Raw genomic sequence first — 27,299 nt, 5'->3', positions numbered from 1 at the left:
GGGTCCTGATTCATTAGGGATCTTGGAAGAAAATCGCAGAATTTGGGCCTGGTTTATCATCACAAGCCCAAAATATTATACAGTCTTATGATATTATGACTGCAAACCATGCTTATGCATAAAATGTTCTTACTCCTCTTTCAGCTCCTCTCAAATCATGCCGTGCTTGTGTTACGTGCCACTCAGTGGTCTAACCTTCCACCCTGCCAGCTACAAATCCCCACCCCAAATACTTTGAAGCGACAATTTATTAACCATGGACTGCTGCCAGACTGCGGAGCATTAGATTCTGTTACTGAGAGTGAAGCAAATATCCAAATAGGATCAAATCAATTAGTGCTGAATTGGAAAAAATTGCAGCAGAGGTGATTAACGCAGTAATTTGCATGTTCACAGGCATTAGATTAGTTTAACTGAAACAACCCTCTGCTCCTTCGTGAAATCTGTCCCATGATGTCGAACATTCAACTACTGAGTACTGTTAAAGATATTATGCATATCTGGAGTCCTTTTAAAAAACATTAATTGCTATTAAAAATATACTTAACTACTTTTATCAGACCCAGCAGTGAGCTCAAATGAAATATTTTAGAAAACAAACCTCTGCTGGGGTCATTTACTAACAAGCCGCTGCTATTTGATATTCGTGACCGTCTGCCATGGGTTGCAGAAGACAAATATTTAGCACTGTGAATTTTAGGAAGCAGTTTAGATTAAGGTGAAAGTCTAACATTTCATTCTAATGAAAGCAGATGTTTGCCATTGCAGCATTTCCCAGGAGGCATCTAGGGTTACCTCTGCGGAGGCTACTGCAGCTTTTTTTTTTTTTTTTTTTTTTTGTTAGGGGGGGTTAAAGCAAAATAAAGAACAAGCAGAGTGTGATTTTAGGAAATTAGGACACCGGCACTCCAGCTAGAGTCACCGTTTGTTCACAGTCAAGGTTATTAGATGAGTCGTTAATGCTTTAATGAGCAATTTGGGATTGTTTGGTTAGAAATCACGCATGTAGCCTTTAAATTGTCTGACTAAACCTACACTGTTGGAGTCTTTCTAGCTTGCAAGATAGTTTATGAGGTAGCAGCTGTATTTTTTAATCAAACTGTAGCATTATAAAGAACAGAGTGCTGTAAGAGCGACAGAATCAAAGAGCAACATTCAAAAAATGATGCAAACTTTAAGTACGTTGCTACTGCAGGCTGGATACTGCATGAAAAATTAAAGGGTACTTTTACCAAGCTGCTACTGCATGATGAAATATAGCAGGTGCTTACATATATGTATATATATAGTATATAGAGATACTCACCCTGTGGACTTGGGGTTGAGAGGCAGACAGAGGCAGGCTCGCTTTTCTGCAATCAGAATCAAAAGCCAACAGTCACAACCATGCACGAGTGTGAAAGTGTGTGTTGTGTTTGTGTCCTGGGCTACATTCACACTGCAACCGAGTGTCTCAACTGGGATTTTCTCACCTCGTGTGTGACTCAGATCTTAATAATCAGTGTAATCAGCAGTCACATTTTTTTTTTCCAGCTCTGGTCTGGAAGTCAGGGTTTTGTTTAAATCTAATGTTGCTTATGTGTGTGTGTCTCCAAGGACAGTCAGTAAATCCTACATGATTCACATTTGTCATTATTTTGGGGGTAAGTTCAGAAAATGAAACCAAACTGGAATAATTTATAAGCGAGCCATTCCAATAAAACCTGATCTGATGAGTTTCCTATTCATCTCACCGTTGTGGCAGCAGGGTTTGGTCGGCTCCATTGTACCGGCACTGCCGTCCCCCGCCGTTAGCTGCTCTGGCTGCGTCTCCGTCGTGGTTCCCCCTCCCGCTTGGGTGGGCAGGAGCTTGACCCCCGCTCGTCCCTCCTCCTTCACGTCCCTGTCGTTCCACTCGCTGTCCCTCGCTCGTGCAGGCCGCAGACGTTTGGCGAAGCGGCTGGGGAAGGAGGCCAGACGTCGGGAGCGCCGGACTGAGAAGGAGCCGCTGTCCTCCGAAGTCTCCTCCGGCCTTTGAGGCGCCTCAGAGGAGTAGTTTCTCCTCTCAGGGGAGGAAGAGTCTTTACGAAGCTCCAATTTAGGGTTGGTGGAATTGGGGGAGTGGGCTGGGGCTGATTTAGCTTGGGCAGAAGGAGCAGATACTCCTCTGTTTGGGCTGTGGGAGTGGGAGTAAGGAGGGCTGTGCAGTCTGTAAGGCTTGCTCACATCGAAAGAGCTGCTCTGCTGCAGGAGCTCACGGAGAAGGGAGTTGGCCTTCATCTCCCTTCGCCTTGCAAAGGGAAGCCTCCTTGGGACATTATTGCCTGACCCGGTCAAGCCCGCACTAGTCCCAGGAGTAGCCACCAAGACAACTCTGCTGTGAGAGTTTGTGGTGGCCAGGCGGGAAGCTTCAGGTCTGGCCCGAGACCTCTGGAGGTCACGGTCCTTACGCTCCCATCCCTGCTGCTTGCGCGTGGGCAGGCAGTAGGTGTGCATGTACGTGATCAGCTCCACCACTGAGTGCAGTTCTTTCTCTGAGCTGAACTGAGGCTTGGCTGGTTCGGCGGGAACAGCAGCCGCAACTGCCGCACCCTCGACCTCACTACTGGAAGACTCCTCCTCTTCCTCCTCCCCTTCCTCCTCTTCATCCTCCTCCGACTCACTGTCCTCGTCCTCTTCTTCCTCCTCGTCCTCCTCCGTGTCTGGGGCCGGGGTGTCCTCCGAGTCCTGGGCGGTGGTGAGGTGGCGGTGGAGCTCGGTGCACAGGCGGCCCGCCGGACGCACGGCTCGGGGCTTCCGCTCCTGAGGGAGGTCACTCTGAAGATGGAGGCACGAGAACATGAATACCAGTGTGAGGCTTTATCCGCAAACTGTCTGGCTGTCTACGCGACAAAAACATCTGCCAAATGTTCTACAAAACTTTCTGGTTTTGCAGTGTCAGCACACTCTGAAGTAAGCCCCAAGTTATTGGGACTGTAGCAGGTAACTGGTTCAGACTTTTTGAGCGTCAAATCACACTTATGATAATTTGGTGGCGGTTTCCAGCTCCTGAGGTTGAATGTATGCATGTAAGGCTCATTGCTTTCTTGCCTTCTTGTGTGTTTTAGCGATTTTCACCAAAAATAAATCGGTTTAAACTGATTTTATATCCCCTCAAAAAGTAATTATTGACTTAATATCAAAGATATTTAGCTAATTTTTTTCGAAGAATGAAAAAGATACTCAGGAGAGTTCATTTGGAAAATAAATTACAATATTTTATAGTATTTTATTTATTGTAAAACTAAAAATCGAAATAATTTGCTCTGTTTTGTGATCTTTAAGAAATTATCTTTGATAAACTGTTGTATTAGGGTTCCCACTTTCTCTAACGTTATCACCTGAATCTGCACGCGTGCACTATTCAGTATTCTTCCGACGGACTTTGATATGAAATGCCAACCTTAAAGAAAATCCGACGGTCTTTGACTCCATTGAACTGACACTAAAACCTGACATTTACTATTGATGTTTTAGATGAAACATTTTTCATTTTCTATCAAACTCCACTGTAGCTCTGCTGGGAATATATCATCACACTGTCTACGGTTGTTCATGGAAAAAAAAGAAAAATGAAGCACCTAACAACAAAAACAGACTCATGAATACATGGGGTGTATCTTCAATTTCCTGCCCTGGTTACAGGAACACTGAGCACACAGCCGTAAATTTTGCTTCCGACTTCGCGAGGGATGATTCAGTGTGCAGCTGCGATGAAATGGCTGATTCTATATCGCTCTTACAGTGAGAACACAGAGAAAGAGAGAGAGACTATGATTCACTGTCGCCCTCTTGCCCTGTCAGTCAATACGCCCGCCATCTGCCACGCTATACTCTAAAACTCTAAAGCTCAAACACACACTGCCAGCAACAGGGAGGTTAGAAGTGTGTGTGTGTGTGTGTGTGATGGATACAGGCTTGGCTTATCCCGGCCGCTGCATCCTATGGGTATTTTCTATCCTCCTTTTCTTGAGCCAGACCAGAAGGCTGCGTGAAGACTCACCATGCTTTATGCTTGTACAAGATAAATGACTGGTGTTGTAATCAATGACCACTTGAAGCACAATGCTAGCAGCTATCCAATTACTGCAAGTCATACAGCAGTAGCCATTGTAAATGTCCTCTCTAACCCGGCAGCACATCTATCACGGGCAGCGGCTTGAAGGACTCTACGACTGTCTCAAATGAGATATCTGTCTTTTGGAGAATAAAAGAAAACTTGTTGTAGTGGCTAGACAACTGCTGTCTGGAAATGTTTCTGTTTTTCTTCCTGTTCCTGTCAGGCGGAGCGGTTCAGCAAAGTGTAAACCCGCCGTGACGTCCCCTTGTTGGTTTGTGGACAACAGTTTTGAAGCCTCGGTTTTGCATTGGGCAGTTGCCATCATGAACTTTTTGGAGGCAGGAGTGAGAGTTTCATGAGCCTGGACGGACTCACTGAGAATGACATGCACTGTTTTATCATATACTATCATATATTTATAATGAATTTTACTCTAAATGCATGGAAGACGACTTGAAAAGATTTAGACTGTAAACTCATGAGGAAACTGTTGAGAAATCAGTGAGGTACTTTCTCTGTAAGACTCAATACGGTCGAAAGAATACAAAGATAAAAGACGCCAATACTATTGTATGTTTTATCCGTGTTAGGCAATTTCATCTTGCTGATTTTCTGGAGAAACAACATTAAACATTACATTTTAATTTCTGGCTTCTCAGCCTGAGTTGGATTTGATGGTGTCAGTGCCTTTTAAAGTTATGATTCATAAGCAACCTCCGAGGTTTAGGGCCGGTTAAGTTTAGACTAAGTTTAAACAACACTGTTACAAAATCAGACCATCCATTTCAACTGTGTCACTCTACCTCCACCTTTGGTTTTGAGAGAGAACAGCTGTTATTTGTATGAGCATGAAATGTGACATGGATCATTTCAAGCTTTCTGCACAAACCTATTAATGTAACTTTATAACTTTTCTGGAGGAATGATTCATGATCAAACACTGATATCTCTTCTATGTGTTGGTCTGACTCCAGTCTGCAAAAAAAACAAACAAGTGCCGACACTTGCTTAAAGACAACTTGTGCGGTGGCAGTGATGCTGACCGCAGGCCCTGCACGCAGCAGCGAATTACTTCTGCCTTAACTCGCCACCTCTGAGGGGAAGTGATTGGAAAAATCCAATTTTGTTATCTCGCCAGCCTTCAAAAGACACAGAGAATTTGGCGTTAACCAGTGAATACAGAGATGTGTGTCTGGGGTTGTGAGGGAACGGGCTGCTGCAGGTCTGACAAAGACAAAGGAAGGCTGGAGTTTTATTACAGGAGAGTTTCAAATCACATCAAACTAGCACTGTTGACCAGCCAAAATCTACCTTTAACACACACATGTTCACACTGATTCGCGCCTCACCTTGACCAGAGGTCTGACCGTCCGTAGGTGCAGGCTCCTGTTGCTATAGCGTTGGCCCTGGACTTTGTCTTTGTGTGCGTCGATGCCCGTGGGCACGTTGGGAGGAGTCAGCAGCAGCTTCTCCAGCTAGTGACGAAGAGAATGGGAGAAATCAAGTTGGAAGGTTAGCACAGGACATATTCAGCACAGAGGTTGGTTGTACTTTTGTTCTTGTTAGGGCTGAAAATATCTGTCAATTAGCAGTTGTACGGTCCATAAAACGTCAGAAAAGGGTGATCGCCCCTTTTTCCTAAAGCCCACAACGTCCTGAAATGTTTCATCTACAACCCAAAGATATCAAAACAGCTTGTGGTTAATCGACTAATCGTTCTTGTACTTGTGTCCTTTCGAGGACCAGATGTTTCCACATGGATGGAAAGTCTTTCAAACTGACATCGGTTTTGAGTCCTCGCTCCTTTTAAAATGAAATTCCAGATTAAGGACTGGATTAAAGTCATAAATGTAAAAAAAAACACAAAAGTTGTTTTAAAAATACATCTTTAGACAAATATTACAACTTTTTTCCCACATTTTATTCAGAAGCTTTACAGTGAGATGAAAAGTGTCCAACATTTGGCTCCTTCAGCCTCTCATTCCAATTTTTTATCTATATTCTGTCGGCTGTTAACGCCCTTACAGATGGATGTTTGTACAAGGGAATAATGTGCAGAAGGGGCCATGAGGTTATGATACTGTACATTTATCACATCCCTAAAGATGACAGCTACATGGCACATTCACGTTTCCCATTAAGGAGCTGGATTCAGCCGTTTCTCTCGCTATAGTAACACAAAATATGACCATCTGTCCACCCGAACAGTCTCGTCCTTCCATCAATCCCTCTATATGGTCCCTCCCTCGCGAATCTCCATCCTCTCTTCCGTTCCTTTAATCCTCGTCCCATCTTTCAGCTCCTTTTTCTGTGTTTTCATCCATAAATCTGCGCTACCCATTCGCTCTTATTTGCCATTCCCATTTCTCATCTTCATATAAACCTGCGCTCTCTTCCTTCTCTCCATCCATCCTTCCACCTTAATGTTGCCTTTTACCTCTCCCTCATCCCTCCTTCTTTCCATACTCGCCTCCCTTCAGATCAAACAGGAAGACACACTCGAGATACAGAGAGGAAACTGAAGCAAATCCTTCCCTGAATATTACCTTTCAAATGGATATTAGCACAACTGCTCCCCATTCCCCACTATCCTTTTTTTCCCTCTCTCTCTCTCTTCATCTGTCTATTCATCCTTTCATTCCAGTGCCTAGCTTCATGACAGGGCTATCAGCTGATATAAATCAGCTTAGGGGAGAAAATCCCCCGCTAAGCTGTGCAGCGTTGGCTGCAGGAGAAGACAATGTGGAACATACAGATGTGATAGGAATGAGGATGATTGGAGCGGTGTACCGCAGAGGGGTCCCACGCAACAGAGGGTTCACTTAATACAACGCGCCGTCTGGCAGGCGTCTGTCATTGTTTGGGGACGTGGTGGTGGTGTTGTCATGCGATTGTGTTTGTAGACAAATTAAACCCTGCTGGGAATGAATACAATTAATGAACTGAATATGACTTGGCACTGTTGGAAAATGCTGCAAAGGATAATTCGAAATGATAAATTGATTGTTTGTTTTTTTTGAGTATTTTGGGCGTCCTTGTAAGTAAAAAGTTCCTTTCATTTTCTCAGGTGACCGAGGCTTTTGAGCACATCCAGGGCTGGCAACAACAAAGCGTTTGGAATTTTTTACAGCTCCTGATTTTTGCCACTTTTGACTAATTTCTTTGCCAAAGCAGCAACAACAACAACAAAAAAAACGATCATAAGAAAGAAATTACCCAGGAGACATGAGGTGCCACCTCGCAGACAGAAAACTTTGAAATTGGAATTTACAGAGAGAAGAAAAATACTTTTTAAAAACGAGAACTGGAGCCAATTTGTCAAAAAAAACGCTTTGACGTCAGTTTGCCAGCTTCTTTTAAAAAACATCAAACGATGCATTAAGCGGTGGAATTAGTGGTTACATTACATAACGGACTGTAGTACTATGTGTTCAGATTATCTTTCCTGTAACACATTAGCCTAATCAGATGATTCACTGTGTAATATGACTGACTAGACATAAAACTACACTCTGAATGTTTCATGTTTAAGCAGATCTAGCTCCCTTATTATATATTCAGCCATTAACTTTGATATTTAATCCTCCACCGGACCTCGGTGATGGCGCCATAACATCGATAAACATACGTCAGGGCTGCCTGAGCCACCTCCAGTTCAACTTTATATCGGGAACCATATATATCCGATAAGGGCTTTTAATAGCACTTCATGGGCTTTTTAGGTTGGCATACATTTTTATGAGAACATAATGTGAAACATTAGAGGGAGAAGTCATTATGAATCAAACTGATGTTACACAAAACACACTTCTCTGAAGGAAACACACCAGACTGTTGTTAATTATTGTGGTTGTTTGCCATGAAGCTACAGATCAATGTCCAAGGGTCATAGTTTAACCACACTGTATTTACAACACCAGCATTGTATATTACTGAAATGCTGTAATGAGTACGACATTACCACCCAACAGAGTTGGCCGTAACCACAGAATACTATCTGGGTCAAATGACTGATAGGACGATCGCCTTCATCATTAATGGGGCCACCGTGGCCCTTTGTGGGCGAGCCAACTTGGCTCAGAGTGCGCGATGATGCTCCTCCGAGAGTCCCTCCATTGAGGAGAGTGAAGAGGAGACTGAAGGTTTGTGTCTGTGTGAAACACTGAGAGGCTCCCGGGAAGCATACGGGGCCCCTCAAACACTATACTCTACTCTCTGCTTCTACTCTACTACTGGATGCTTTCCAAAGCTCCACTGGCAGCATCAATGAAGGCCTTGTTCTGTGGTGGGACACACACACACACACACAGTAGAAAAAAGCTGAGGTGCAGTTTCAATCACACATGCACATACATGAAAGATAACAGGAACATGCACATGAACAGAGACACAAATTGAGAAGATGTGACATAAAGTGATAAAGTGAAAATATGAGCACACCTAAAATAAGGTGCACCTCAGACATACTGTACCAATGAAGGCCCTGATACTGACTACATACATACATAGGGTATTTGTTTCATTTAGTTTTTTGCAGGTTATCAATAAAGGCGAACTCCTCGTTGCATTTTGTCGCCACGTTCCTGTACTACACGCCTGACATCGCTTGCACAGGTGGTGAACGTCGCGTTAAACTGAAAGAAGTGTTGCGCAGCTATAAAGTCCATCTCAGCAGAGAACGATGAAGCTTCCAGAGTCGTGAGATATTCTCTGTTGATTACTACAGAAGCTCCAGAGCCTAAAAAACTGGTGTCCGGGACAACCATGTGCCTACAATTTAAGATATGTTCAAGCCATCTTGCTGCAGTTGGCTCATAGAAGTATTTTTATAAGAACAGCATCTGGATATAATAGTTTATAATTGGACATTTTGACTTAAGACAATCTATACAATTAAGCATGCGTATATATACACATGGCAAAGTGCTTTGGCATCAACTGTAAAAGGATTCAGGTTAATCATAATTATATTTTAGACATCTGAGTGTGTGTCTGATGGGCCATAATTACAACGTGACCAATCTCAGTGACAATCCGCTCTGCAATTATGAAGTGACAGATGAAAACAATAATTCACGACACAGACGGGTGACTAATTCAAAGAAGAACCCAAAACGAATGGGCAATAGAAACGCAGGTGCTTTGATACAAGTCTCACTGAACGGTGTTGACAAGTATGGAAGTTATGTGAATCATATCATATCTTTGGCCTCCATCAAATCTGAAGCCAAAGCGGCATGTTAGGCACTCGAAGAGGGAATATCTTTAATGAGGAATAAACGTGGAGAGTTACAAGGAGCTCTGAAACTGTCATCTTTATCTTTAATGATATCCGTGATATAATCTTTTTATCACTTATGCATTCTACTTAAAGACTTCTAAATGTTCCTTAATGCACATCTGCACGTCAGCATGTATAAATACGTTAATTATATTACGTTCAAATCAACACAAGCCATAATTGGATTAAACTTGAGTTATGACTAATTAATATGTTTAATTACATCTTCGATGGCTCATAAATACACTTTAATGTGAATCCAGTGAAGCTAATAAAATTTCAAAACACACCGATGTGTGTGTGTGTGTGTGTGTGTGTTGCACACTGTGCAGAATCACCTCTGGCCAGTAGAGGGCAGCGCCACACTCGGGCCTGAACACACACACACATGAGTGACAGCAGTCACGTGACAGTAAACTACTCAAGTGATGGAAATAGGGGACGAAGCACTCACACACACACACACATTCACACACACACACACATCTGGCGGCTTCAGTCGAGTAAACAGCATAATGTTATTACACCAGGCTTTTTTCTGTGTGAGTGGATGTGAATGTCAGGTTTCTATTTTAGCCGCTGATAGTTTACGCAGTGGAAACAGGGCGAGGGATGCAGGATGATGTGAATCATCTACAGTAAAGTGAAAATTCTGGGTTCTGTCAGGGGGGCTGGTCTGGGTTTGGTCCTGGAACTATGTGGATGCCTCCCTTGAGTTTTGAAACACTGCATTTCAGACAAGTGAATCATTCGAAAGCTTCAGAAGTCAGGGGATGCTGTTATGAAACTTCTTACAAATTAGTCGGTTTATAGGAATGAAGCTGAATTATCTTTGTTTGAGCAGACTTTTTTTTTTTGTTCCTTGGGAAAACAGGAGATGATACCAGACAGAAAAAACATTAATTAACCTAGAAAAAGAAAAACACTGGGTCATGGAAGAACTCTGATATAAATATAGGTACTCGTAGTGGTGTAAACAGCAATTTAAACAGTGGAAGGCTTGGTATTACTACAGTTAAGTGGCTACTGCAGGTAGAGAGTAATAACTGTGGTAGTTCCTAACAGAGACGGCATTTTAAAATGCACAGTGGCACTAATTTGTCAATCAATGCACCACATGTTAATGTATTTGGGAGTCGGCTGTGCATTTCCAAACTCCAGTCTTCCAGTTTAAATTCTGACAATGACTTTTTAATTACATTACTGTCAACCGCATGCATGCACTATCTTTGGTTGGCATTTAAAAGCACCCAGTTCCTAGTATCAGCGTTCCTGACATGTAATGTATATATCGGGCATCTCATAACTCCAGACATAGGAAATTCTGAATCCCCCAAAGCGATACGAGGTTTGACTTGTCTTGCGAGTCACAAACTCACTGAGCTGGAGGCGTACCAAGATGATGCCCAGGGGAAAATATTTCAACGGTTGTAGTGGCAACAGCAGATATATAGAGGTAGAGACTGTACTAGTAGTCTTGCGACAACGGTAGCGACAGTAGTAGTAGTCTGTGGTTTTGTGACAGAAAAAGGGAGCTGTGCGTATGAGAGGAAACTTTTTGGAAAAGTGTGTTATCTTGCCAGCTGTCAGGGGAATGAAGCAACAAGCAGGTGACTGAGTGCTGTGCGTCTGGGGATAGAAAAGACCTTTTCTGCTCTGCTGTGACAGTTTTTGGGGAGAAAAAAAAACAAGCTGTTGCAGGATAAATCATACCGCAGCATGAAAAATGCATTGTACTCTGCATGTAAATGCAGACAAATAGTTAACCAGTAAATCTAGTAGTTCATGCATTGGCTTTTGTAAGGTTTAAGTTTAAGAACTGGGTCGTATTTATGCAGAAAAACCTTAAAAAACCTTCAGCTAAAAACAGAACTTTCTCTTCCAGGTCAAAGCTGCATGAAGCTGGAAACTAGAATTTGTGCCACTGAAGTTTAAAGCAAATGCAGAACTCATCCGTCTCTGAACTTCACACCGTTACTTCCCAATCTGCTCCTTCACCGTCACTCTGAAAACTTAAAGACCAAGACATCGAGCTGACAGACGATGTAAGCATGAAGGAGGTGGTTTCTACAATGACTTGAACTGTAGTTAATCAGCTTCTCTCGCTGTATACTGTAACAGTAAGCATCAAGCAGAACCGTCCACTTCTCATTTGACCTTCACTGTCTTCTCTTAGATGGAAGTGGAAACTGCAAGAACAGGCAGGCGTAACTGATTAACCAGCCTCCGCTCGTTCTTATTTTGACATTAGTTGACTGATAACCGAGGAGTTTTCAAGGTGAAAGCAAGGACTGGGGCAGTCATGCGTTGGGGAGGCGACAATGTTTTGCAACACAACAGTGAAAAGACGATGGCATCTTTAAGGCCTGACCTCTCCGTATCACTGACTTGTTGTTTTGGACTAAACAATACCTCCATGTCATTTAACAGCAACAAAACCAGTTCTGTCTCACTGCTTTCTGTTTGTTGTAACCATGCCAGCATGGAGTGAGGCACACATTAATGGTTATCGCTGCGAGGCTTGGCATTTTCTTTGGCTTCCTCAACTACCAAACTACCCTTAATCCTGTACTGAAGCATCTAAGGTCATTACAGTCATTTCCACCAATTTGGAAGGAATGCCCCGTCCTCTGGTCATTTGTCTCTCTGATGCCAGTCGGATTCCTGCAACGCTCCCAGCAGTGGTAGCACCCTAACCCCTAACCCTAGTCTTAACATGTGATCTCAGCCTTAAAAGCATAAAAACAGACTTCACAAAATGAGGTTTTGCTCAAGTGTCAACTTCATGGTGGGTCTCAAGGAAAAGTCAGGGAATCATCGGTTTATTAACAAGTCTTAAATCTGGGATTATGAAACATGCAGATCCTCAGTTTGACCTGTAACATCAAATACAACTTCAGTCAAAGCATTTTGCCTTCATCCCCTTTTCCCTACTAGTATTTCATCACCAGAACGTTTTCCACAAGCTGTTCCATTGAGTCCCGTTGTTCGCTTCTTCCTTGAACCTCAAGTGTTGCTAAACATCCAGGCTTTCATTGCAGAGCTTAACAAATCTCCTCTGAACTCACTGACAGACTTGTTTTATAGCACGACTCTGTGTGTAATTGCAAACGAGGGAAAGCAGTGCAGCTCGGTGCATATTTACACGCTGCAGGTATTCAGCCACCCGACATGACTCATGGCCGCAAAACAATAGTATCTTTGTAGGCCGGCGCTAAATCGGAGCGCTCAAGAACAACCCTGTAAGCAGCCCATTGCCGAACTGAAATTGAAGTCAAATTAAGCAAAAAGGGGTTGAATTCATCGTGACAAGTGCAATAAGGCCACGGTACGGCAGTAATCAGAAGTCGTTTGCTGCAGTGAAATAGCTTCCTGCTTCAATTAGGCATCGGACCCGAGTGCAGGCCTGCATTCTTCTGACAGCACAATATTTACTGTAAAGAGATACAGCAATTTGTTGCTCCCGTATAATGGGATAGACGGTTTAGTGGTTGTTTTTTTTCATGTGGCTCAGGTGCAAGCAGGAGGGATGGAGGGAGAGATGGAGGGAGGGATGGAGAGAGCAGAGAGAGGAGAGAAAAACAAAGTTTGTTCCTAGAAGTCCAGTTCATGGAATGATGGAGGGGCCTACAGAGAGAGGCATCCAGCAGCACTGTGTGAAAAGAGGGAAAGAGGGGGGGGACGGACGGACACGAGGTTCAAAACAAGCAAACACAAACTGGACCACGTGCTGAAAGACCGACCACACACACACACACACACACACAGCTCGGGTCTTATTTGTAGTTTTTGGTCATTTATGACACCATGACATTTTTTATTCTTATTTTATTTGTTTTGATTTTTAACTTGTGCACATAAAAGACAACCCTGAATACAATCGGAAGCTGAGCCCACCGCCGGCTCTAAATTTCAAAACTAATTGTAATCCAATACCGACTCTTAACTTAATTGAAAAAGCAATCATAATTCTCATCATTGCCCAAAACCAAATTGAATTCCTATAAAAGCTCCTTGAACAAGCGTCTGCGACGTGTCCCCAGTCTGAAGGATTTTAACCGTCCTTCCTATTCTTGTAAGGACACGTGGTTCCTAGAAATACAACACACACACACACATACATATATAGGACAGGACTGGATGAAAGGTCACTGTGTGCCTCTGTGCCTCTCTCTGTTTTCCTGGACTCTGAACCTTGCGGGCCAACAAGGGGAACATCAAGGTTAGCAAACGCGACATACAGATTAAGGGGGAGAAAGAGAGAGGGGAGCATGGGAATGGAGAGGCACGGTGTGTGACGGGTGAGGAGGGGGGAGTGCATGATGTTTGAAGCGCGTATGAAAGGCTTCGCTTGCAACAGATGGCGTTTTTTTTAAGCTGCAAGAAACTTTTTGATTCACAGAACAGTGGTGACAAAGAGAAACATGAAAACGTATTTGAGGTAAAGTTCTTAAAAGGAGGTAAATGTCCATATATGAGTTGCCTCAGGGAGCCGGGAATGAACTCAAAGGTCTCTCTGCATACTTTTATTTCAGCCCGACTGTCCAGCAACAAAGGTAAAAGACAGAGAAACCCTCTCTGTTTACAGGAAGCATAAAGGTGTTCTTACGAGAGATGGAGATGGGTCCTCTGTCCTGGCCCCGAGAGACTGACTGAAGTTCTCAGCCGTGAGAGGAAGGCCGTCGTCTTCTTCCTCCTCCTGGTCGGGCTCCTCCCCCAGGGTGGGGAAGACGGAGAGCCCGTCCACTTCGGCATCCACCATGCCATCCAAGCTGTCGGTGAGTGCGGCGAGCAGAGCCGCATTCTCCTCTTCTATCTGCAGAGGGGAAGAGCAAGGGTGAGAATACAGCGTGTCAAAGTATCTTCTTCCATTTTTAATAAGCCATTTCCTCCATTTTTTGGAGATTTCAGCAACATTTCGAGAAATCGCTACCATTTCCGTCAGCTGTTGTTACATTCAAGAGAAGACAGAAATTTTCCACAAGGAAGCAAAGCTGACACCGGCTATCACTTACTTATGAGCCAAAATAGTTGCATTGTCTATTTTCTTCTGATTCCTCCCTGTACGGTGTTGAACTTCCTCATCCACATGCACCGACAAATGCTTTCAAACTTTTGTTGGAGAAATTATTTTTTCATTGATGTAATATTGACTCATTTTGGACCAGAAACAAAAACCACAAAACAACTAATTGGACCCCCGAAGCAACATGAATCAATAATTAGTTTTTTTTTTTCTTCCTGTGTGATGGATAAAGATTTTCAAGTGCACAATTATAATCTTCTAAACCATGTGTAACCGCACCCTGCAATCCACAGAAATGAGCCACGTGTGAGTCAGTTAGCCTTGAGTCATTAAAAAGGGTTAGGAAAATAACTGACAGATTTATATATATGTATGTATTCTGGATTTTATTGCCCACTGCAGATAGAAAAAGATCTGTGTCGTGGCTGAATCACTCCTTGAATCCTTCCTTCCACTCTTTTTCTGCTCCATTCGCTCTTACAGCCCTGAAATCCATCTTATTAATGAACTCAAGATGACATAACTCTGACCTTTGACCTCTTCGGTAAGACAAATGCACAGGTTTGCCAAAAACAGGGCTTTTGTGAATCGACCCCGTTGACTCTCGTCTTCCTCTCATGAGAGCTGATCCAGTTTGTCTCTTTCTCTCTTGGTTTTTTTTTTCCCCAAGCATGAAAATTGTTAAATTAAAAAGATAACCAGAGTGAAATTTTGTTTATCAGTAATTTTAGTCCTTTCTCCAGCCCCTCCCGTCCCTCCTGGTACCTCCACACAGAGGTTTGTTTACTGTTATGGAGCTGCCATCTTGCTGAGAGCAGAGTCTGGTGGAGAGGTGATAGCATGGTTGGCCTACGGGAACCCACCAAGCTCCATTCATCCCTTCTTTATCATCCAGTGCTATCTGTTCCAAGCTGCCAAACTATTTATTAGGATTTTTTTTCTCTCTCTTCTATCTTAAGCTCGCTGCCACTCTGTCTCTCTTCGCCCGGTGCTGCAATTTAGAATTTCAAATTCTCTACAGGACACTGAAAACATATTCATACGTAAGCAGAATGAACATTAAAAGTTTGCGGGGACACAGATTTGAGCTATTCCTGATACCTACAGTTGTTTGGGGGTTTAGTCTCCACGCAGTGCTGCATGGGTTTGAATCTAACTTATGAAAAATTGTTTTAAGATTAGTTTGTTTGCATTTCTATTTTAAATCTTGTGTGTCTCCGTCTGTCCACGTGGATACATCGTCATCTGAAAGGCTTTAACAGCATTACTAGTATGTTTGTACACTTAAAAGCACTCATGGATATTACCTGATTATATTAATTGGATTAGACAGATATTAATTCGATTTCTTGGATAATAATTAGATTCCACAGTGAGTCGGACGTACACAGAGACAGCAACAGAAAGTTGCACAACTATAGAAGTCAGCGCAATGTATAATTATTTACTTGAGCGTATAGATGCATACACAGCATTATGATTATCATCAAAGCAATAAACCCTTCTGAGTCTGCGCTCTCTACAATCTCCAAGGTTAAATGGAGCCCTGCCGCGCACAAACACGGATCAATCCCGTCCAACATGGGATTAGATTCCGATACGCTGCTGTAAATAAGTGGCGTATTGACGGACAGCAGAGAGACAGAGACACCGGGGGCTTCATCTGTCTGCTTATCACTCTATTCATTACCGCGTGTTTATAACCAAACGCAGCCCGACCGTCTGCTCTGCTGTATTAGTCCGATCAATACGATATTGGCTAAAAATATAATATGCCAGGGCGGTGGGGTTGGTTGGTGGCAGCAGAGATATGGAAAACAGAGGAAACGTATATATCTTTTTTCTTAAAAAGGTCTATGTAAGTGATACAGGGGGTCGCGTAAAAGCAAATCTATGTGTAAAATCTATTTACATAGCTGCAATTAGTAAAGACATTGAGGAGAATAAACAGAAGGTTCAAGAAAGAATCGTGTCAAAGCGGAGAGGAAAGGCGCCTAAAAAGTGGGAAAATAAGAGGAGAGAGGAAGCAGAGGAAGGTGTATTATATCAGTGAGAGAGACAAAGAAATCAGATAAAGAGAATGGGGGAAAAAAGAAACTATGAGACCAAAGAGTGCAAGTGAAACAGAGAGGAGACAATGGACCAAAAAAGAACCAGAGACAAGATAACAGAGGGTAAGTAAAACTGTGTATGAGAACAGAAAGAACAGACGAAGGGAGAGACCGATCCGTCCGATTCCATGTCTTCTCTCTCATCGTCTTGTTGCGTCTTACTCATATTCTCGTCAATACTAATGTCTTATTAATGTACTGCTTTCAGTCCTGTCCTGCTGCAAACTGTCGTCAACAGCGGGGAGACGAATGGTCGCTCAGGCGTCGTCTAATGGGGATCGAAAACAAAAATAAAAACCTAAGAGGCGCAGAGTCGGAGAGTACCGTCTGTGCTTACCTCACCTGCATTCCCATCATTGAGCCAATACTCTGCAATGCATCGCAGCATCAGAGCGGTTCCTACCAGCAGAGTTGCATTACATAGCCGATGATCTGGACCCAAATGCAACTTTATCCCTTTTCTTTTGCCTGCGTTTATTCCCAAGATACACTCAATTTAGTCTCTCTAATGGGACCACGAGACATCGCTGGAGCTGAAAACCAATAGACAATCAATGATCCGGGGTTGGCTTTCATATAGAGGAAAACAAGAAGGGTATTCCCCGAATTAATTCAGCGAGTGCACCTGATACCGGAGCCTCCGGGCTTTCACTGGACCTGTAGAAGCATTGGGCTGATGCAGACTGATGGGCTGCTTCCACCATCATGTTACAAACAGCGTGACAGGGAATTACTTTCTTGGTAGTGTCCTTTGAGATATGCTGAAAACTCCAAACTCCTAGACCTGGAGTTAGCTGTAACACCTATCACCCGAGGCCAAGATTCATAAGCAGTTAGGTTAATTTAGGAGAGTGCTATACAAGGAAAATTATGATTTCATTTACTTTACCCTATAAAATAAAACCTCCAATTGCTTGGCATGCTCATGAAACGTATATATTATGTCTTTATAATGCAGCTTTCTTTTCTTTGTTTTGCAAGGCCACGCAAAACAAGACAAAGCCTAAAATAAAAAAAAAAAAGATAAAACAACATATTTGTATGAAATGAGCAGTTCTGCAGCATGATTCAGACCAGGCACCTTTTTCCTCACCTCATCTCACAAGAAAATATTCTTCAGCAGTAGGTACTTTGATATCTGTGGTGGTAAAATAGTAAAAATAGAGAAATTTGCCTTCACAAGTTACTCCCTCTGAACTCTGCATCTCTTGGAAAAAGTCAAAATACTTTGAAGTGCAGAACAGATTTCTACTGAACACTGTTATCCAAATTAAAAAAGTTCCAACCAATCCTATCTCATCCATAACCTCAACCCAAGATGAAGAACACAAATCTCTTAGCTGCGAGGCTGTGCATTAACACTGCCCAACATTAACTTTTGAATGGGGCTTTGTATTATTATTATTATTATTATATTGCATGTTTATGGATTTATGTAAGGGTTTTGTACAGACTGTGGCAAATGTCCTCATAAAGACAATCAAGTATGTATTCACCTATGTTTTGAAAGGTGAACTTTAAGTCATTTTCTATTTGCTGAATCACTGATGTTGTGTTCAGGGGTCCACCAGTAGAATCAAAATCGGATTTGAGAACTCTCCAGTTGAAGTACAGCTTCAGGGTGCCAACTTTGTGGATTACACTTAAAGCCGAAGCGATCTGAACTTGAATTTATTGTCGAAGGGGATTCTTTTTCTTGTGCGAGGGCTTGTTTTTGCCCTTAACTTTGCATTTGTAACATCTTCTGCATGAATTTCAGAGTGAACCAGAAGCGTGTACGCCATATTTCAGTCAGTGCACTTAAAATCTTATTAATACCAATCTATTCAAGCATGACTACCTTCATTGAGGAAGCTAGAAGAAGACATATGTATGGTTTTACAGCCCTCATACATGTAGGAGAAGAATGTGTCCATGTCTGACTTAGAGAAACACGAGTTGTTCGGTATAACTGAACTGTATTTTGGTGAAGAAGCCTCACCTCAAAGAGCTCATCTGCTGTACTGTAGTGGATGGAGGCCGGCGATGCGTCCGCCGACTGATCGTTGCACCACTGTAGCTCGCTGAGACAGTTGACGCTGTCGAAGTCGCTGGTGTCCAGCTGGGAAAGGTCGATGTCCGGGAAGTCGGTGTCCAAGCGGTCCGAACACACCTCCTCCTCCCCATACTGAAGACGGAAAAAGAGAGGCAGAGAGAGGGAAAAAGGTCACGTTAGTCAAACATCGAGATTAAAGCAAAATTCCCAGGCGGTGCTTTGTCTGTTTTTTTGAGATGCTACAAAAGTGCATGAGTCACTTTGTACAACATGAACCCAAAAAAAAACTGGAGGTGCTGATCACAGCTGGAAGGATCCTCAGTGAGAAATGAACGAGTCTGCATGCGTCACTCGTGTCTGTTGCTTTGCTCTCTTGTGCGATCACAAAGGAAATGAAGTTTTCTCTGAAACATGGGAAACGTGTTCCCTCGGCCAAAGTTTGTCGCTCGGTGCAGCCATTGTTAGAATTAGGGGGTTTAGCTCCCCTTGGGCCACCCTTTCTAAAATATGTATGCTGCTGAAGTATTTTGTGAGGCACTTTGGATAAAAGCCTCCATCATCTGGCATATACTGTATATTATTACACTGTTCACTGTCAGAGTCACAAGGAGCTCTCATCAACAGCCCCTCATCTCTCAACAGCTACTCATTATAGATAATGAGACTTTCATGTTAGAGGAGGTTCGACACCGAAACCAATAGTGGCATCTGCCCCGGCACAATGCAGGATTAGTCAGGAAATATGTCACATACACCAGCAGCACTTATCTGGAGACGACTTCATGCATGTATACCGCGCATCTCCCCCGCGGCTCACGACAAAGTGCAACCGTGACCCAAGAGGTCTTTAGGTGATTAGTCCCCCTTTCTCAGTCGAGGGTGCGTTAATCAGTAAAATGAGCTGTTCCATTTACTCTGTTTGATCTGTGGACTTTTTGGTCACGGTGGTTGTGGTTTTCTGTGTTTCACAGTGTCAGGGAAATCTCCTGAATCACGTGAACCATGTAGAGTTTGTTGGAAAGTGAATAATTTGTGCTGTGCTTACGAAATGTAAGACAACATCCAACAGAGATTAATTCAGGGTACTCTACAGACGTTATGGAGACTCATTTCAGCGGCAGTAATGCATGCTTAAACAAACGTTTCATTCATTCACAGATTGATAGCTGAAGTGACAGAGATGAAATGGACTTGTGAAACTCAAAAATCCCTTCAGGAACCCCTTCACATCCCTTGAACTTCATCAAGGACCCTGCCATAACCCTTGAAACATCATTGTAGAACTCCTTTTGGAAACTTTCAAACCTCATCAAGAATCCGTAAAAAGCTTCACAAGGACACCCAAATGATTTCAGACTTTCAACATTTTCTCTCAATCTTTTCAAGAACTGCTCAATTCTCAAAAAAGAAGGACACCTAAAAAAAACAAAAAAAACATCAATGACCTCGGATCCCCGGAAGAACACGACAAAAAGTTGAAAGAAAAATAAAGAAGATCCCCCTAAAGACTTCTGACGCTCCCTCAGGGAACTTCATGACCTCCCCAAAAACCCTTAAACCCTCTTAAAAAAAAAAAACTCTCAAAGGGACTCTGTTTAAAATCACAAAGGATATCTAGAACCCTTAAAAGAAACCTGAAACCCGAGTGACCAAACAAATGACCCCTCAAAGAACCTTATAGCCATCTCGGGACATCCTGAAACCAAGACTCTTCAAAACCTCGATCCTCAAGAAACTCTTCAAGACACTCTTAAAGAAACCCAGCACAAGCCCCGCTTTGTGATCTACTAAAATACTCTTCCAGTCAGTCAGGTTTGCAGCCACGTGGCCTGCAGCCACAACACATTGCTGAGAGTCAGACAGAAACATGAGCCACGTCAATGAGAGCAAAAAAAAGAAGAAGAGCAGGAAGTGTGTGTACGTGACTCAGTGTGAAGGGAAGTGGCTGTGGTCTCTCGAGGGAGGAACAGGGAGAAGTGAATAGTAAGAGGCGGGAAAAGAGGGAGGGGGAAAAGACTGTCCGACTAGACCTTTTACAAACACCGTGTGCTTGTTGTAAAGGTGTGTGGACATGAAGATCCAGAGTTCAGAGTCCTGTTGTATGCATGACGAGGAAGCGAGCTCTGTTACCGGCATTGTCTCTCTTTCTTGTATACGCCCACACACATGTATACTGTACACACACACTTCCTTTCTCATTCATCTCACTGGCTGAGCTGACAGGGTCGACCAGTTACCCCCCAACAATCTTTCTAACCGAATCAACGGTTTTCATTCACTATCAGGTTTCCTCAGCGGTAATCTCATCTCCAACTGACTCCAACGACAGGTTGCCTCTTTGTTATGTAGTCCTCGAAGCCCAGAAGTCAATATTCTGTTACACCGCATGAAACGTCTCTACGCTAAGTGTTGATGAGAATATTGAAAGCACGAGTGATACTTGATATAAAGTCTGACAGCAGATAAACCGACCATTAAATGAGCCGCTGTAATGTCTTTACAACACCGTGTGACAGGTTTAAAGCGACTCTACAACACCTTGAAACAATGAAATTCAAATTACTTATTTAAGTTAATGTAAATATTTAAACAGTACACACTAGGCAGCTGTCCTGGCGAACTTTTACCATCTCATGAATGGTAAAAAGTCTTAACACGTACAACAGACTAATCACCATATTTTCATTGTTTTGTCCGAAGCTAAAATCTGATGATCTATAAATTCAAATTAAACCGAGTTCGCAGAGGCACATGTAAAAACTTTCAACAGTCAATAACAACAAGCATGTTTTATTAACTTTATTCATCGTTTGGTTAATGTATTTCATTAGGGAGGGTGGAGAAACATTCACGATGACAAACAGTTCGTCTCTGATAGCCTCTTCCAGACTAATCGTCAGAAACCATTTTCACAAAAGCAATTTACAGAATTTACATTTCCCCCCAAAAACTCATCGACAAACAGTTTATGCATAAATGACGAACTCACGACATAATAATTAATTATCTCCGCTTTGAAATCACTCGCTTCCCGTCACGTCTCGTCTCATTATTTCGTATTTTCTTATCACTGCAGCATGTTTTACTCGTCTCTGATAATAATCACTTCACTAAATAATTTAAAATATTCTCATTATTTGATTTGCTACCATACTTCGTAATCTTTAGAGATTTTCTCCCACTACCAACCTACGCTGCAGACATCTGAACACACACACACACACACACACACACACGGTCCACTTCCCATCAGCACCAGTTTTTTTAGAAAATATCTCATCATGTTGTATTAATGATCACAGTTCACAGAGCTTTGATCTGCGACCTCATACAACTCTAAGTACAAATGTTAACACTCTGTCTCGCAGTGTGTGTCTGTGTGTGTGTGTGTGTGTGTGTGTGTGTGTGTGTGTGTGTTCATTTGGTCTGTGTGATGAGTGTTTATTTGGGTTGAGGAACGGATAATATAAGCTGATCATTTAAATTTTCAGAGCAGACACACACACACACAGTACAGCAGAGCAGAAATGATCAAAGAGCCAATCGGCAAAGGGGAGAAGGAAAAAAAGAGAGGATGGAGTGATGGAGAGAGAGGAGAGTAAAAGAGGGGGGAGTTGGACTGAAGTAAGAAGGGAGGAAAAGAAAAAAGGGTGAATGCATGAATGAAGAGAAGGAAGAGGGAGGAAAGGACTGTGAGTGGGCGAGAGGGAGAAAAAAGGAGATGTGGGTCAGAAGAGAGAGAATACGAGAGCGATAGAGGAGGAGCAGTGGGGAGAAGGAAGGGGGGAAGAGGGGAGGAAAGGGGGGGCAGTCGTGACTCGATAGAGAAGCAGAAGAAGAAGGAGACGAAGGGGAGGTGGGAGGAGACGAGAGGGGGAGAGGATGCCCTCTATAAGACCCTCCCACTGCTTCCTCTGCTTCCAGCTGCTGATGCAGGTGTGTGTTTCCACCTTGTGTGTGTGTGTGTGTGTGTACATGTGTGTTAATTAGCATGCGGCTCACATCCCTCTCTCACGTGTGCCTGACTCATCCCCCCCTCCGACACTCGTCCGCTCAGCACATCCTTCCTTTCCTCTTCCATCTCATCCTCATCTTCTCTGCTCTCCTTCCCTTCCCCACCTTAACTCCTCTCATCTGTCCTTCACCTGCTCCTTTATTCCTTTCCTCCACCTCCTTGCTTTCTTCTCTTTCCTCCTCTCCTCTTTTGATGTGCTTTCCTTTCCTCCCCCTCTCTTTTTAGTCTCCTCTTCTATTCCCTTTCATCTTCCTCCCTTTTCTTGTCCTTGTGCTCTTTCTTCCTCTCCTCTCCTCAACTTCAACTCTTCCTCTCTTGTTGATTCTTCCCTCCATCTCTCTTTTCTTATACGTCCTTGTCATCTCTCCTCTCCTCACCTAATATCTTCTTTCCCCTCTTTTCTCATCTTCTCCTCCTTCCTCTCTGGCATCACATCCTCTTCTTTTTCTTTCTCCTTCCCTGCCCTTCATTCTTTCATGCCCTTTTCTTCACTCCCATCCTTTCCTCTCTCTGCTCTCCTCATCTATCTTCTGTTTCTCCCTGCTCCTCATCTCTCCTCTTTTCCCTTTTCTTGTCGTCCACCCTTCTCTTCTTCTCTCCTCCATCCTTCTCTCCCACCTCCTCATAAACTCAGAGGACAGGCTGATTGATTTCTTTGTTTCCACTCAGCTTCTCTCTCTCTCTCATTCCTCTCCATTGCAGCTGTCAATCAATAAAAACATCCTTGGGCATGACACACATGTTCCCAAAACTCATACACACAAACAACACAGGTACACATGTTGTACTGGAAAAGAGGTAAACTGGGCACGCACACACACACACACACACACACACACACACACAAGCTGAATGTGTCATGTGATCACAGTCACATACCAGAGCATGGAAACTCTGCCTTATATGACGCTCTGATGGGGTCTCCTGCTCTCTGTCACTCACACTCAGACACACACATGCACTGGCCCATGTCACATGCTCACACACACAAACACACACACACACACACAAATGACTGAGCACGACAACGTGCATTAGCGGCACATATGTGGCGATCGTTGGAACATCCCCTCTGCAGCAGCAGCAGCAGGCGATAGGCGGCTGGTGAATGTGGCTGCGCCGCGTTCCCAACACTGACTCTGAATAATGATGAAGCCCCTGACAGCTACACAACATGACTCACAGAAGGAGGAAGGAGGAAGGAGGAGGAAGCAAAGCAGGCGACCAGGCAGCTCAGCGACGAGCGACACCTCGATTTTATTTCCTTTTACTAGCAGCTCTGTCTTGCACGTGATCACACCAACATCGTGTTGCATTTATTGTCTGAGCGCAACCATCTGTGACCTCACACATGCTGGTTACATGTAAGCTCGGAACCAGACGTGAACACTCCACTGGAAATCTCAGATTTGCAGCACTTAAATGAAACCAGTCAAAACGTGTCACTGATGGAAGCTTTTAGAACTTGCTGTGAATCCAAGCGGACAGCTGCCGTCCTTCACCGAAGAGAACGCGAGAAACTTTTCAGAGCGACCTTTCCAAGCTACAAAGTGTTAGTCGCCTGTTCTTTTTAAAATACAACTTTGACTAAGTTATACGAAGCTGTGCATGTCAATGTCAATGCACCTGCATGATTGTATATGAGAATAAAACTACGTGGAACTTGAAGATCTGAAGACAAGTCGGTGCAACAAAAGAACCTGCAGTCAAACCGCAGTTCCTTATATGAACCCTGAGGTCTGCAATGCTGACACATAGTGACATAGTTACTTATAGAAAGTCCTTGAATAACCAAAGGTCCAAACAATTCCTAAAATAATATTCTAATATAATATCTCAGCATTTAAAAGGTCTGACCAGGTTTAGGCAACTTAAACACGGTTACATTTCAGAGATTAAAGATTCATATATCATCTTTGGTATTTGCTTTTATGGTTATAAGACCTTGGTGTACAGACTCGTTATTGCTTCTGATAAGAGAAAAAGTAACAACCATGCAACATGAACTTCTTGCACATTAAGGGAAATAACATCTTTGGTGGTTGAGCTGTTGAGTTTTTTTTAATGGGCTCAGTCTTCGGATTGTTTAAGTCTTTAAATCTCGACCATCAGCATTTTAAAAACTTTCTGTCAAAGCTGTTTTTTTTTTTTCATTTCATTTTAATGCACAGGCTTAATAATTAAATATTTATATTCAAAGCTCATGTCCAGCTATTCTGACACAGTTTCATTTATTTTTTATTATTCACGTATTTTATTTTACACGGCCATGCATTGACCCGGTAACATTGCTTTCATGTCGATTTCAAGTCACAAAACACTTGACTTCAGGTCTTCAGGCTCAATCCTGCAGCTCTACATGTCTATGACACGACTGCATGAAGATACTTGTCAGGGAAACAGAAACACAGGCTGTATTTTTAGGGTTTGAACACAAGCCAACGCTGTCATTTATTTCTGGTGAAGACAGTTTCTCTGAGCTGAAAGCTGCACGAGCTTTATAGTTCATCTCCCTCAGAGGAACAGTGCCCTCCTGCACCGGGTCAAACACAGTTCATTTCACGATTAGCCCAGTAAAGGTACTGAAAAAAAAAAAAAGCCTAGGAGGTGAGAGGAGTGCACATTTGCATGTTTGTATCCATGAAATAAAGTTTAAAAAGGTACTCTCAGTGACTCCCTGAACATCGGACTGAAGTGGCCTCAAGCTAAAAAAAGAGTTTGAAATCCAGAAGTCTGAGGTATGAATATAAATTAGGATTTTTCTTTTTTTTTTTCTGAAAAACACCACAGTGCTCAGTCATCCTTCCTCAGGAAAAAAATACGTGTTTTATGCTTGCTAAAAGGGAAACAAAGTGGAGAAGAAGTGGCTTATTCTTCCCTGTTTGAATGTACTATAATAGCAGTGGCTTAACACAATAGCATCTCCGGAATGAACACATCACTCACTGTGTCTTTGGCTAAATCTTTTTATGGCTTAAATGGAGCATAAGAATGGGCAGATTAAGCAAATGGGCATGAAATTAATGTAGACTGAAGACACCTCTGAAGTTACTGAAAGGGTTTATTTGAGGAAAAGATGCAATAACTCTTATACACAAGAGCAATGCATGAAACAGAGCAGAGGAAATGCATGGAGCTGGATTTCATATAAATCCAGAATACGGTTTATGCTGAACGCAAAACCTACTCCTGACCTTTTAACCTTTCTTTAAACCCACTATGTAAAGGGCACCGCAGCGTAACAACAGTGATATCAGAGAAATGGGGTGTAAAATAATTCAAATGCGTGGTGACCATTTGTGGTTAATCTGCCTTAGTAACAACAGTGAAAACCTACTGGCCCGTTCAGTCATAAAAAGCCTGCCGGGACAATCACGCATTAAACCTGCTCTATTTATAGCACGCCTGCACGTGGGAGAGAGCTATCTGGGCTAAAACGAGCGAGTGGATATGGAAATGCAGCGAGCGAGACTTGGGGTGGTGTTGTCGTAGCATGTGCCGGACCGCACATCCTTCGCTTCTATCTTTGAACACATGCAAAACGAACACAACATGACACAGAAATTCTTTCTGAGCCGTTATCTCTTGTTTGACTTCTCACCATGGTGCCGGAGGCAAACGCTCCACGTCTTTCCATTGGGTCTCTATGAATAGCACGTTGGGATTTTACACAAGATCTTCCAGAAGGCTGGAATTATCGCTAGGTTGGGTTAAGTCTTCGGGGGCTTAAGAAGTCACTTGTTTTTAGACTAAAGGCTAAAAATATGAACTGTACTTCGATATGTGCTAGTTAGTTTAGCATAAAAAGGTCAAACTAGAGAAAGAGACACACTAATTACTCAAAATCTGCTTTGAAATAGTATGCAAGATGCAATTATGACCAAGATTTCTCTGTAGTTCTTTTCTTCTTTGTGATACATTTACGTAATCTAGGTGTTATTTTGAATAAAATAAGCTTCATATAAACCGACCACAACTCGGTTCTGATAACAGTGTCATACTTTATTGATGCACACGGAGAAATCAAAGCCCCAACTGCTGCCGCTGCCTTCCTGGTAGCTCTACAGCGGGCTCTTTGTAATGTTATGTAAGGTCAGTCACAAGCTCGGTCATGTGCCGGTGAGTCTTTGCCAGTATTCTGGACTCTCCAAACTTCCCTTTAGAAACACACACACATACACAGCCACAGATACACCAGCACCACCACCAGCACCACCGGCACCACCATACAAGGTCAAGCTCTCTCAGCCCCTCTGTTGTAGATCACAGGAGGGTGAAGGGGAAAGAAGTACGAGTCTCCCCTGAATATGAGTGATGGATTTCCTCAGGTTGGGTAGTACATCCTGAATAATTTGGTTTGGACCTCAAAGGCTTTGGTACTGCTGCTTCTGAACTGCTGGATCAAGAGGTTTTAAACCACCATGTGAGCTTGCAACTAAAGAGGTAGAAGTTGCAGAGGTCAGTCTTACTCATTGCAGAGTCCGCTGAACTAATTCTGCACATAAACCCAATTTCCAACAGGACAAAAATCTAATTTAGCTCTTTTTCCATTAATCACAAGTGACAAGCTGCTGTCCGGAGGAGATTTGACCTTTATGGATATGATGGAGATTCATAACAGACTATAGCTTCGAAAAACACCAATATCCGAACCAGGTTTTGAACTCTACATGGTCTGAACCAGTGTTTGAAGAGCCCTGTCATACAGAAAATGGGGAGGGGGCATATGTGAAGGTTAAGTGACAGACCGGAG

The 27,299-nt window shown here is 43.0% G+C and overlaps 1 protein-coding gene across 1 annotated transcript in view; it reads right to left on the bottom strand.

Moving 5' to 3' along the window:
• ppargc1b (peroxisome proliferator-activated receptor gamma, coactivator 1 beta) overlaps positions 1-27,299 on the bottom strand; it is an 88,453-nt gene that overhangs the window by 11,863 nt on the left and 49,291 nt on the right. The window contains exons 2-6 of the mRNA XM_019255239.2: positions 18,478-18,663; positions 13,969-14,175; positions 5,428-5,553; positions 1,734-2,796; positions 1,307-1,352 (exon numbers count right to left, since the gene is read on the bottom strand). Coding sequence (XP_019110784.2) covers positions 1,307-1,352; positions 1,734-2,796; positions 5,428-5,553; positions 13,969-14,175; positions 18,478-18,663 — 1,628 coding nt within the window. The remainder of the gene's footprint in view (positions 1-1,306; positions 1,353-1,733; positions 2,797-5,427; positions 5,554-13,968; positions 14,176-18,477; positions 18,664-27,299) is intronic.

Source organism: Larimichthys crocea, chromosome I (assembly GCF_000972845.2).
Source record: "Larimichthys crocea isolate SSNF chromosome I, L_crocea_2.0, whole genome shotgun sequence".
Taxonomy (NCBI): domain Eukaryota; kingdom Metazoa; phylum Chordata; class Actinopteri; family Sciaenidae; genus Larimichthys; species Larimichthys crocea.
The sequence above is the reverse complement of the archived record's forward strand: the minus strand, read 5'-3'. Positions and strand labels throughout refer to the sequence as shown.